Below are 12,560 nucleotides of genomic sequence, written 5' to 3' on the forward strand. Positions count from 1 at the left end.
TATCCATTAATAATACCGCTCTGCCCAGCGCACGCCGACGTCCCGGATCCGACGCCGACCACCCATCCCTCTCTTCTTTTACACCCAAAATGAGTGAGTGACAACCCTGGGTTTCTTCTTTTCTTCTTCTTTTCATCTTATCTCTCTTTCATTTTGCAATTCCGTCTCTAATAAGCCAACAACTTTTCCCTCTTTTTGCAAACTTATACTACACTTACTTGCCCTTTTATCTCTTACAGCCTATTGACGGACGATGTGGATAGAATCACCGGCTGTTCGCGGCCCCCAGCTTCTGGGATCGCTGCTCCTGGCCATCACACTTCCCCATGCCTTCACCGTCCAGGCGGCTGCCATCCAAGAAGTCATCTTTCAAAAAGATGCGCCAGGACATCTCGGTGGCGTCGCCAGCGAGAGCAGAGAATGCAGCGCCATAGGCAGAGATTTGCTGGCGCGAGGGGTATGTCGCGTGCTAAAGGATCAAGATCATCGCCATCAACAAACTGACTATATTTTCCTCGTTTAGGGTAATGCCGTCGACGCATTGGTCGGCACGACGTTCTGTGTCGGCGTCATTGGCATGTATCACTCCGGTATTGGTGGTGGAGGCTTTGCGATGGTCCGCGATGCCAACGGCGAGTATGAAGCCATCGACTTCAGAGAAGCTGCGCCAGCCGCGGCCTTTGAGGACATGTACAAGAACAACGCCAGCGCCAGCGTTCGCGGTGGTCTCGCTGTCGGCGTTCCCAGCGAGGTCAAAGGGCTCGAGTACATGCACACAAAGTACGGCGTCCTCCCCTGGAAGACGGTCATGCAGGGCGCCATTCATGTGGCTCGCAATGGATTCCGAGGTATGTCCGCGCTGAGCGCTTGAACATATTTCTGTGTACATGGACTGATATGAAATTCAGTTTCCAGCGATCTTGTCCGGTATATGGGCAGCACGTTCAAGGCGGACGGAGAGACTTTTCTCACGAAAGACCCCAACTGGGCTACAGACTTTGCCCCTGATGGTACGTCCAGAAACTTGGCTGTTCTTTTTGTAAGATGAGTCAAACGCTAACTAATTTGTCTAGGGGATTTGGTCAAAGAAGGTGCCTGGATGACGCGGAAACGCTACGCAGAGTAAGCCGTAGAATTATTTAAGCTTCGAGTAGAATGCTTACCCTTTTTCTAGTACTCTTGAGAAGGTTTCCGAGCATGGTTCTAGAATATTTTATTCTGGAGAACTAGGTAAGCCTCACGCTTACACATGATTCTCTACAGCTTCTAACCCATCCATCACATATAGCCGAGACGATTGTCGACTATGTCCAGCGTACTGGCGGGACAATGACCCTCGAGGACATGGCAAACTACAAAGTCATCGTCCGCCCCGTCCACAATGTTACTTATCGAGGCCTCACGCTCCATGGTATGGGTTCCCCTTCTGGTGGTGCCGTCAGTCTCCAGATTCTCAAGATCATGGAGCGGTACGACTCGGAAGACTGGTCCGATCAGGATTTGACCCGCCATCGCCTCACCGAAGCCATGCGCTTCGCGTACGCCGCTCGAATCAGCCTCGGCGACCCAGAGTTTGTGGATAGCGACGTGGAGGGCTTTGAGAAGGAGATGCTGGACCCGAAGAACATCGATGCTATTTATGAGAGGATTTGGGACAATCAAACACATCCCATCAAGTACTACAACCCTGAGGATTTCTATGTTCCTGAGAACCATGGTACCTCGCACATTGTGGCTGCCGACAAGTCTGGGATGGCCATTTCCTTGACGACAACCGTCAACCTCCTTTTCGGGGCCCAAATCGTCGAGCCTAAAACCGGCATCATCCTGTAGGATTCCCTTTCTTTTCCCTTTGAGAGCAAATTCCCGCTACTAACACACCATGCTCAGGAACAATGAAATGAACGACTTCTCCATCCCCGGCGTCAGCAATGAATTCGGCTTCGCCCCCTCCGTAGCAAACTACATCCGCCCTGGCAAGCGCCCTCTCTCCTCCATCACCCCCATCATCGCCGCCTTCCCCAACGGCACCCTCTACGCCGCCATCGGTGCCGCAGGCGGCTCCCGCATTATTTCTGCCACAGCCCAGGTCCTATGGCACGTCCTCGACGACCACGATGCCACCCTGGCAGGGGCTCTACAGAGGCCGCGTCTCCACGACCAACTCATGCCAAATACTGTCTTGCTGGAAGAAATGTTTGATGACGAAGTGGCTTTGGGATTGGAGAAGAGAGGCCATAACGTGACGTGGGTTCGATCGGGCTTGAGCTCCGTACAGGCTGTGAGGAGATTCACCGACGGCGTCTTTGAGGCGGCGAGCGAGCCGAGACAGAAGAACAGCGCAGGATACACACTATAGGACGGCATGGAGTTTGTGAAGGGTCAATGAATAGAGTTAGACATTGTAGTGATACCATTAGCATAAGCGCAAACATTTGGTTTTCTTCTTCCTGACTTCGCTCGCCATGCCGCTTTTTATTCTATTCTCCAATCTTACGCTTAGAGCAATACTGTCCCCATAGTCTCCGCAACAAAGCAAGTAAAATCTATAAACGTACCCTCCGCTAACCAGTCTATCAATAAAAGAAAAGGGGGTATCTCCTAGTTCTATATACCTAGCATTCTGCCAATAAACACAAAACGAAACTATTATTCTTTCACTTTCTTCTGCAAAGTGCCACCAGCCGGTCCATCTGCGCCAGCCATTTCTCTTCAAATACTTCCTCGGAGAATCTCTTTGCTGATTTCCTCGCGCGTAGGCGCATTGCCAGGGGATCGGGAAGCGAAAGTGCCGCTTCGTATCCTGCCGCAAACTCGGCTGCAGTTGATCCGTGGAAGCCTAAGATTGTCACGTTAGTTTAATATTCTTCGTGCCTGCTTTCGTCATGCTCTCGGCTTACCTGTTGGCTGACCATCAACTTCAGTGACAATGTCCAGCTTGGGGCCACCACTATCGTGGACCACTGAAATCAGACCGGCGGCCTGATACTCCACAACACCGATTCCAAAGTGCTCGTTCCACATTCCATTAACGCCCACGGAAGCTTTCCTTGACCACTCAAGAATATCTGACCAAGAGGCATTGATATGAAACTGAACACGATCCTTGATGCTGAGCTCATTTGCCATTAGCCGCAGCTTATAGACCCTTTTGGAATCCGAGTCATCTCGCACGCTTCCAATCAGAACCAGGCGTGCCTTTTCTGCAGCTTCCGTCTTTGTCTTGACAAAATCGGCAAAAGACTGGAGGACAAGAGGGTGATTCTTTTCAGGGCGGAACTGCGCAATGTATATGAGAATCGGCTCTCGTTTCTTTTCGCTCTCTGCAGAAACATCGACCTCTTTCTCAAACTCGCTGACGGCCACGGGGGGGTAAACGACAGCAATTGGATTTGCCCGATCCTTTTCCCGACGGTATGGGCCCCACAGGCTCTTCACATGACCCTGGGTCCATGTGGAATTCGTCATGACGACGTCGATGGAAGATCCAACAATGGAGTAGAGCAGAGCAAACAAGTGCCAATATGCCCTCTTCACTGCCCCCTTGGCTCCAGTGCCTCGGCCAGCATTGACTCCCTGGGAGCCCACGGCAGATGTAGGATCTAGAGATTCTAGCATGTCGGTAGATATTGTCGGATAGTGTACATAGGCACCAGTGGGCACGCTCCGGAATAAGAGCTTTGAGAAGCTGAGTGCAAACGCGTAACCCATGGTATCAATAAAGACATCGGGCACCAGCAGGGAGAAGGCGTCCCAGGCTAGGACTATGGAACCCAGAGACTGTCCCAGGAGCGTAAACACTGGCCACTTGGAGGCGAGAACCCAACGCGTCTTGGAGAGGTCGAGGAATTGGACAGTCGGAGCGTGGAGCTGGATATTGAATCGGGTCTACATCACAGTTTAATCAAGCTGCCTCTCCACGTTTGGATCTTGATTAAGATTCTCACCTTGATTCGGTTTAGAACTGCACCTTTAGTCAAAGTGCGATCTCCAGTATACACAAAGCATTTGGCTCTCGGCCATCGATCTTGTGTCGCACGAATGGCAGCCCACAGAACTCGCTCTCCGCCACCTCCAGCATTGCTGACGCGGTGTTAATGAAATGCAATGGGAAGTCATCGAGGGACGACAGCAAGGGAGGGGCCACGGCCGTTTGGAGAGAGATCATACCAGAAGGGGTGAAAGAAGCCAACTACACCGTCCCAATCCTTGGAGTCCTTGAGCTCACCGTTTGCATCCAATGAATCACTGGTTGTGCTGCCTGATTCCGGGCGTTGTTGTAAATATTTCTTGTGTTCCTCGTCCATCAGGCTGACCAGGTGTTTTCGCGTGCCATCTGTTTTGGCCCGCAGTATCCATCCGATGCCGGAGGCGATGAGAGGAAGAATGAAGAGCAGAATCAACGGCGAGGTTGCCACAAAAGTCGCGAAGATGGCCATTGAATAGGAATTCAGCCCAAGAGCAGAAGACGGCTGGCTGCATGTCGCCGCCTCTGCCGAGCACTTGTCCGCCATGGGCAAGACGGGAAACTCGTCCTCTCTTGATACTGGCGATGTCTGGGTTGTATTTTTCTAGTCCAGCCGCTGATTTCCGGTTATTTAAATGCCTGCAATGCCACACGCCCTGACGCGATGGCCGGTAGCATTGCCAGAGACAGAGACAGAGAGAAACGAGAGTGAGAGGTGAAGAAGGGAAGCATGTGGGGGAATCTGCCTGTATGACTTGCTACGTATTGACAGCTTGTCCCAGCGTTAGCTCCAGTTCGGGACCACTGTGAAGCCACCATCAAGCGATTCTGTGGCGCCAGCTCCAGGCAACTGTGGCTTGACCGTTGAATTTCTTCGAGACCCACTCACGGGACTTTATCACGCTCGACCTTGTTCTCATGACGACGCTCTATTTGCTGTATTCATTCAGTCTTGCTGTCCATGTGCTGGATCGAGTCTTATTAATCAATGGTGTTGCAGCCTCCCTCGAGCCGATCTGATTCCCACCAATTAGGGCCGCGTTCACATCTTTATCCGCTTGAAAGCTATGACTGGCCATGGCTTTCTTCACTAGATCAGCCAAGGGCCTTGCGGCTCATGGTAGCAGGACCTCGCCTTCACATCTAATTCAAACACCCTTTCCTGTGATCCGAAGCAGACCCGGTTCTATCCCAGGACGGCGCAGCTTTCATCTGAGCGCCGTAGGAGATGCCGTCCTGTGGACAGCTGACAGTATCACCTTCATCCACCACGCCGGGTTACCCTGGTTCATCTCTATTCCCCTCGTAGCCGTCGGCGTCAACTTTTCGTTTCGACTCCCAATTCAGTACTACACAAGGCGCCTCGTGGTCACCAGAAACAAGTTGACACCGCTTGTCACAGCCTGGAGCTCACGACATGCTGCGACTGTGCCGCAGGGCCAGGGCGAGGAGGGAGCCCGACTTTGGCGGTTGCGGGTGTCTGGCCTGACAGAGAGGTCCCGTGCCCGGATATATAAAAGTTGGGGCGTTCAAAGATGGAAGTCATTCGCCCCCTTTCTGAGCATGGCACCCTTTATCATCGTCTCAGAGGCTCTAAGGCGCCTTTGCGGTGCCCCCACGGGATGGCTCAGCCACTCTTTCGGACTGGTAGATATTCAAGCTGTTTCGTCAGCCGTGGAGATGTCTCGCCGCTATCTTGACGAATCCCTGGTGGATGGTGGCTGTCTCTGGTTTACAGATCTGACTGCCATGGACCCTTACTATGCGCTTCCCATCATCTGTTCGGCACTGCTTGCCCGAACGTCATGGGGGAGGCTGTCAAAGGACCAGCTTCGGGCCTTGCTGACTGTTGGCCCGTCTCAGATGCCACAAACTCCAATTATGAGGGTTCGAACGGCGGTAGGCCGAACGCTTCTCTTAGTTCCCCTCTTCCCCATCCTTTTTGCCGACCTGCCCAGCGCGATCTTCTTGTACTGGGCATCGACGTTTGCCCTCAACGACGTCAACGAGGCCATCCTAGGGAGACTGTTTCCACCAAAGTCACCGACATCTTTAAATTTTACACCAAAGCCACCGACAGTACTGCCCTATCTACGAGGAGTGGTAGCTTCCAAGGAACAGCCAAGTCCGAATAGATGAATAAAATTTTGATTTTCAACGCGCTCAAGGGAAAATTCCAAAACTGCCCAAAGTGATCCGAATCCTACCTATATACATCTTCGAAACGAGGTCAGGATACTGTATAAACCAGCCATAAAGCACGCCTTGAACAAAAGAGAGGAACTACAAAAAGGAAAAAGAGAGGAAACTCCGTGTAGGTAGAAACAAAAATCACTAATTAGCCCGGTATATCGTCTTGCGCAATTCGCATTCAGCCAACAAAAATCGCCAAAAGAACAATGGTTAAAATGATGGCCAAGATGAGCAGCAAGCAACAGCCCTTGTTGCGAGCCGCCTTTTGGTATCGAGCTGCTTGACGAGTCTCTACATCGGCGCCGCGAGTGCTTTCGTGGATATTCTCAACGGTATCGGAGATTGTGATGAGTTGCTGGCCCTGCTCGGTAACAATCTGCGCCACCTGCTTGAATAGCACGTTCAAGTCGCCGACACCCTGCTCGATGTTTCGAATTTCCTCTTCTCGTTCGATGATTAAGGCTTCTTGGAAATCCACCTCGTCCTGTGGGGCTAGTTGCGACAGCTGCTGCTGCTGTTGAAGTTGTAGCTGCTCCTCTCCCCCAGCGCCCGCAATTTCTGATGCCTGCGCCTCGCGGGCTGCAGTGATGGACGCGCGCTCTTTTTCCAAGGCCTTCCTCTGCAAACCCTGGAACTCTTGGAGGGCAGTCTGAAAATCGCTCGAGACCTTTGTCTGTTCGTACTTTTGTTGTTTCTAGCAATATGAGTCAGCTTATCATCACGTCGCATGGCAAGATGCAAGTGCAGACGTACGGTAAGGTCCTCCCATGTCTGCAACTTCTTCACGCCATCGCCAATGTCCTTGCAAATCTCCCGGGACTTCTCCATTGTATTGTGAACCCGCTCCCGCAAGCGAGGGGTATCTTTCTTGGTCCCCAAAACGTTGACATCGTTGGCAAGCTTGCGGTTATTGCTTAGCAGGGACTGCAGTTTGTTCTTCAACTCGTACTGCAGGTCTTGGAACGCAGGGTCGTCGCTGTAGCCGCCGCCGGTCTGGCCGGCCTCGAGGCTGGAGAGTCGGTCGTAGGCCATGGTCGCAGCGGTTCACAGGGCGGAAAAGAAACGAAACGGGAAACGCGAATAGGGGAATATGCCCGTGCTCCTGGTATATAGTGTATAGGCGCCACAGAATGATAGAAACCAACGAGATGCGATGCGATTCTAGCGCTTGCGAGCAACAAAGATGGCCAAGATAAGCCGTTCGGAATGCAAAACGGAGGATGAATGAAACCCGCTGGATGGGACGATGGGGCTCTACGTAACCTCTTGCGACGGCCGAGTTACGACATGCAAGTCACTTGGGCGATGGCGCGCCAATCAGAGGCGACGCTCGCCATTCCACTTTTGCTTATCTCCACGTGACGCGTGCCGATAGAGTCAGGCTTGGCGCGTCTAGCGCAGCTCTGCTCAGCTTCTGGTTGCTTAGCCGGGGATTTTTCTTTTATTTACTCCGTTCATCTCGTGAACCATTCATTTATATCCTATCCCGTCGCCAGCGTCTCTTCTCGACCCGACGTTCCATTTCTCAGAGGGAATGCGCCGCGACCATGGCGGGCACACAGACGCGGCGAGCCCCCTATAAGGACACTCTGCAGCCTGCTTTGCATCGACGCTTCTCTTCAACAGCCAGCCTGTTGTTGGCCGTGTCGTACCTCGAATCGGTTCTGCTAAGCAGCTGGGACTCCTGTGAGAAGCCAATCCCTCTTCCCAGTCTTCTGACGGTCCATCTCTAACTAAGGGCGATATGTAATACTGCAGATTTCTGGTCCTGGTTTCCTCTAGGCCCCGCGGGCTTTCGAACGCTGCTGCTGTTCATATGCGGCCTCACCATTCTCATTCTTCGAATTGCAAGTTACCACGTGGGCATCAAGACGACAGGTTCGGGTCTGCACACCTTTGCATCTTCACTTCTCAGCCCACGAACGTACGAGACAGCCTTCTGGTACGGTGCTTCGAGTTTCCTCTACTGCGCCATCTATCTAGGAACGGCGGATGAGGAAACGAATCTTCAATGGATCACATACTTTAGCGGCGATCGCGCCAGGCTAAACGAGCGACCCGTGTTTTTGGCCTGCTACATGTTCACGTTCGCCCTCATTCAAACCGTTGAGCATTACAGACATGATATCGACCGTCTGGATCTCGGCGCGCTGGAAAGGAAGCCCGTGGTGGAGCAAAAGAACGCTGGTGTCATATCGGGATCCCTTCAAACTATTATGGAGGAACTGCCTATGGCCCTAGCTGAATGCTTCAAGCTGGCTCTCGCAGCTATACCCGCGACTCTTATTCTGTACTTTTTCTTCCTGAGATCGTTTGCCTGGTCGTGGACTTTGACGTTCCTGCGCCCGTTCTACAACCTGCCTAGGACCAACATGCTTCCGTCGTCCTGGCCTTCGGATATCTACCTCTTGGCCCGTTGCATTTTAGCAGGAGTTGGTGTTGGATTTTTGTGGACAGCGGGTAACAGGGCCTTCTCAATTTTCATGGTTAAGAAGCCTTTGAAAAACGGCAATCCCTTGACGTCCGAATCCAAAGACCCCAACGGCAGCCTCCTGAATGGCCTGAAGAGCAAGAAACTCTCCATCAAGGTAAGGATATTGAATGGTTTCGTTAACATTACATGTAACGTCTTAGTTGCTGACGAAAATGAATGATAATAGTCCTTTGCCATGTGGGAATTGGCCCTCACTGCTCAGAACCACCAGTCCCGAAGACAAAGTATTTTCAACGACATTGACCGCCAAGGCGGCCCCATGTGGTCTCAGATATACGCAATCTGCATGGAGACCCTCAAAAGCATTGAGACGCACGTTGATGCCTATGGACAGCCGGCCGCACACATAACTCCTGGAGCCATCCAAATTGAAGAAAAGCATCGCTCATCGGCCCCGTTGAGAGAGGATCCCATTTTCACAAGCCAGTCCAGACAGGCAACCCTTCGGACTGGTGTTGAAAAGGCGCTGGATAAACTGGCACGGAATCCCGGCTCAACGCCCGCTTCAGAGCTTAGCCCCATCGCTCGCAAAACCTGGCAGAATGCTAAAGACCGAGTACTGAGCAAAGAGCAGCAAGAGGCAGTCTCTCCCGACCATTTGATGGACCAAGCCAGACAAGTTGTCACTGGCCTAATATCAATTGGATGGATTGGCGATCTAATCCGACAAAACTTCCGGACGCAATTCGCCGCCGCAGTCCTAGGCGGTCCGTATGCCGAACCAACTTTGCCCGCAAACGCGGCCACTGCACTCTGCCAATTGGCAGTGCACAGCTTGGCAGAGGACTCCTATGGCAATGTTCACAGAGATGTCCCCAGCATAATTCGAACCCTGGCATCAATCATCAAGAAAGTGGAGGCGTTGAAGGCACAATTCCCTTTGCATTGGACCGACGTAAAGGGATTAAAGGAGTGTCCCGAGGTGGACGAGCTGTTGGAGGCATTGAAGACAGGCTTAGAGCAGGTCATCTCCAAGTTTGAGCCTTACACTAGTGATCTGAGGCTTACACCTACGGACTTGCGGATTGCAAAGGAGGCCATTGGCAAACCCGGAGTGCAGACGACCAAGGTGAAGGAGGTGGCACCCAAAGCCAAAGACGCCTCCATCGGGACAAGAAGAAATGAAGACTGGGCACAGAAGAGACCGGCGCGGGTAGAGTTCAAACGGGTAGAATTCAAGCAGCCGGAGATGGAGCAAATTCGATAGCCAAAGCAGGGCTTTGTGAGACGAAGATGAGCTGGAAGAGAAACATGTACTTGTAAGGACTGAGAATCGCTTGAGGGTCATGGATGTCGCATATCGCATGAGACGATACCGGAGTTTGAGGGTTCACTATACCGTAATAAAAAAAACACGAAAATACTTGTAAAACACATGGCTGAAAGAGAAACGAAACGAAATGAAACGAAACAACAATGCGTTAAATAATGCTACTCTTTGTACAGCTGCATAAGAGTACCTAAAGTTCCGTGGTAGGTACTTGACAAGCTCAATCAAGACAGTATTTTGCTGCAGGGACCAACGCAGGGTCTCAGCCACAAGTCTCCCGTCAAAGCTGGACGAGGTACCCACGATTAGCGGAGCAGGTCGCGCGTACCTTGCATTGCGCGCGCTAAATGCCTGGTCACCTAGTAGATGTACATCATCGCCCATCTAGCCCCTACAAGGCAGTACCTATGGCAACCCTGGTCTATCCAAGCTGCAAGCGAGGCGCCTGTAATTACCTGCTGGGGCCCTGCTAGAATAGCTTTACAGCACAGGTCCAGCGCCACACGCAATCTCGTCCTCCTGACCTGGCTGCAGCTCCTCCTGACAAACTCTCGTCTCCCCCATGACATGACATGACGATATCGCTTTTTGGCCTCTCTCAACAGCAGTTACGGCAGCATCCCGGATGAATCTCCATCAGCTATAGCCATGCGACCGCGATTCTTCACCTTATCCGAATCAGAAGGGCGGCGACGAATCAGTTGAGACCAGGGCCTGGGCGCGTGTCGCCATGGCGCATCACAGCCTTTTCTTGCGTATCCTCTACCGGTCCATCTACCTCTTCCTCTACGTGGTGCTTTGCGGCCTGCTTCTTATTACTCCGGGCGACGCCATCCAGCGATCCGTGGAAAACAAGCAGTGGTACAACATCTGGATCATCGCGTCGGGCTACGTCGTCACGGTCTTCATCGTCGCCTTCATCTACATTGTGCGGCTCTACGTTAATCGAACGGTGCTGGCGTCGATCCCGAAGTCATGGGTGCCCGTCGACAAGGGCGATGTCAAGGAGGCGGTTTATAAGATGGTTGGGGCTGGGCTGAGCAAGAGCTCGGCCATTGCGTATGCGGCGCGGCCCAGAGTTGACGAGGAGATGATGGGAGACGATCGGGATGAATACGAGGACGAGGACGAAGCGCGCACGCGGGCACGATTGATGTCGTGGAACGAGCATGCGCTGGACAGAGACGAACCGACGCCCATGCCGCCGCATCGTCCTGTCTGGGGCGTCATCGAGCACTGCGGCTGGGCGTCTCCGAACTCGCCGGACCTTGCCAACCTGCAGTACAACGACGTCATCAACGAATTTCCGAATCTCATAGAGGCGCAAGCGCTCCGACTTGCGCCGCCGGACCCTGCCTCTCAATCCAACCCCCCGATGCTGGACCCCGAAGCTGCAGAATTGCTGCAGAGGCTTCCCAGCATGAGCCTCCGAGACTACTTTGCCCATCTGACTAGTCTCGGCGTTGCCGTCATGGACGAGACGGTGGCCGAATTCCTATCAAAATATGAAGCGGCTCGTTTCTCGACGAAGCCAATCTGCAATGCTGGATTCCGTGAGCTTATGGATCTCTTTGCGGAAATCTTGCGATCGATACAGCCTCTGGACCCGGTGGTCCTAGATCACATATACGAAGACGAAGACGAAGATGAAGAGGAGAGAGAGAGGATGGTTAGAAGAGGAACAATGTCAAGTGACATTGACAACGATGCTCCAGCAGAAACCATTCCATCTACTCCAAGAACTATATCACGGCCCTCCACGGCGAGCACTCAGCGCTCAGTTCGGAGGACAAGACGGCGCACCAATACATATCGCACGGCGCCCAACACGCCCGGCAGCAGGACCATGGATATGACATCACGCAATGTAAGCACCAGTGGGTTCACGCAGATGCGACGCACTTATACTTCCAGCCAACACTCGACAACCGTCAGCCTGCGGTCTAGGTCCTCGGATGGCTCAGGATCCGTCATCCGTCTGGCAGACAGTGGGGATGCAAGCGACTTGCCATATATTCTCTCCCTGACGGAATCGACGGCGACGCGATATTGAAGGCCCAGGCTGGCCAGGGGAAATGTCATGACTGCTACGCGACGATGGGGGTATAACTAAAATAGACTGTAACTTTTATCGAGGAAGGCTCCAGAGCCAAGAGAAGATACCAGAGCATGAAAACAAAAGCATTGAAGCATTGGGTACTTTTGTGATTTTAGACGAGACATCTTTAATATATTTAATCTTACTGGCTCATCGGCCATGGTTTTTTTATCATTTGTTTTCTATTATCCTAAGCCCGAGACACTGTTGCTTCGTATGCATAAATAAATAGATCTAAGAGAGAGGACGAATGATGGTTGACGCTTCTAGAAGCACGCAGCTGCTTTCCCGAAGCAGTAACTAGAAGACCCCACTGAAGCTCCCAGGTGCTTAGAGTGACGCTACTCTAACTTTTTTTTTTTCTGCCAGCAACTTTTGTCTCTTGTTATCCTGACATTTGATAAATCCAACCCATTGCCGTGTCAAATCCAAGCGGGCCCCCAGTAAACGATGCTATCATAACAGCGACAACTACAGCGATTCCCCCTCAAAAGTCAACAAAAACTCATCCATCCCACGACCCTCCACATCTCCAAGC

The 12,560-nt window shown here is 52.2% G+C and overlaps 6 protein-coding genes across 6 annotated transcripts; 4 read left to right on the forward strand and 2 right to left on the reverse strand.

Annotated features, from left to right (window-relative positions):
• Positions 1-253: 253 nt before the first annotated feature.
• Positions 254-2,359, forward strand: TRIVIDRAFT_50329 (uncharacterized protein; the record flags this gene model as incomplete). The annotated part of the gene is made up of 7 exons (XM_014105340.1): positions 254-457; positions 524-848; positions 909-1,010; positions 1,074-1,122; positions 1,175-1,230; positions 1,289-1,829; positions 1,891-2,359. 7 exons carry the CDS (start codon positions 254-256, stop codon positions 2,357-2,359), a joined length of 1,746 nt encoding a protein of 581 aa, XP_013960815.1.
• A 65-nt stretch (positions 2,360-2,424) lies between these two features.
• Positions 2,425-4,463, reverse strand: TRIVIDRAFT_90550 (glycosyltransferase family 4 protein; the record flags this gene model as incomplete). Its single annotated transcript, XM_014105341.1, has 4 exons — positions 2,425-2,839; positions 2,901-3,888; positions 3,948-4,083; positions 4,171-4,463. The coding sequence occupies 4 exons, from the start codon at positions 4,437-4,439 to the stop codon at positions 2,658-2,660; spliced, it is 1,575 nt and encodes a 524-aa protein (XP_013960816.1).
• Positions 4,464-5,161: 698 nt separating this feature from the next.
• TRIVIDRAFT_129824 (uncharacterized protein) lies at positions 5,162-5,973 on the forward strand (the record flags this gene model as incomplete). The annotated part of the gene is made up of 2 exons (XM_014105342.1): positions 5,162-5,823; positions 5,871-5,973. Coding segments are annotated over 2 exons (765 nt in total), but the record flags the coding sequence as incomplete, so codon positions are not given.
• A 365-nt stretch (positions 5,974-6,338) lies between these two features.
• On the reverse strand, positions 6,339-7,192 carry TRIVIDRAFT_59118 (uncharacterized protein; the record flags this gene model as incomplete). The annotated part of the gene is made up of 2 exons (XM_014105343.1): positions 6,339-6,827; positions 6,914-7,192. 2 exons carry the CDS (start codon positions 7,190-7,192, stop codon positions 6,339-6,341), a joined length of 768 nt encoding a protein of 255 aa, XP_013960818.1.
• Positions 7,193-7,707: 515 nt separating this feature from the next.
• TRIVIDRAFT_59119 (uncharacterized protein) lies at positions 7,708-9,861 on the forward strand (the record flags this gene model as incomplete). Its single annotated transcript, XM_014105344.1, has 3 exons — positions 7,708-7,846; positions 7,919-8,748; positions 8,821-9,861. 3 exons carry the CDS (start codon positions 7,708-7,710, stop codon positions 9,859-9,861), a joined length of 2,010 nt encoding a protein of 669 aa, XP_013960819.1.
• Positions 9,862-10,654: 793 nt separating this feature from the next.
• TRIVIDRAFT_50061 (uncharacterized protein) lies at positions 10,655-11,977 on the forward strand (the record flags this gene model as incomplete). Its single annotated transcript, XM_014105345.1, has 2 exons — positions 10,655-11,610; positions 11,803-11,977. 2 exons carry the CDS (start codon positions 10,655-10,657, stop codon positions 11,975-11,977), a joined length of 1,131 nt encoding a protein of 376 aa, XP_013960820.1.
• Between the last annotated feature and the right edge of the window lie 583 nt (positions 11,978-12,560).

Source organism: Trichoderma virens (assembly GCF_000170995.1).
Source record: "Trichoderma virens Gv29-8 chromosome Unknown TRIVIscaffold_2, whole genome shotgun sequence".
Taxonomy (NCBI): Eukaryota; Fungi; Ascomycota; class Sordariomycetes; order Hypocreales; family Hypocreaceae; genus Trichoderma; species Trichoderma virens.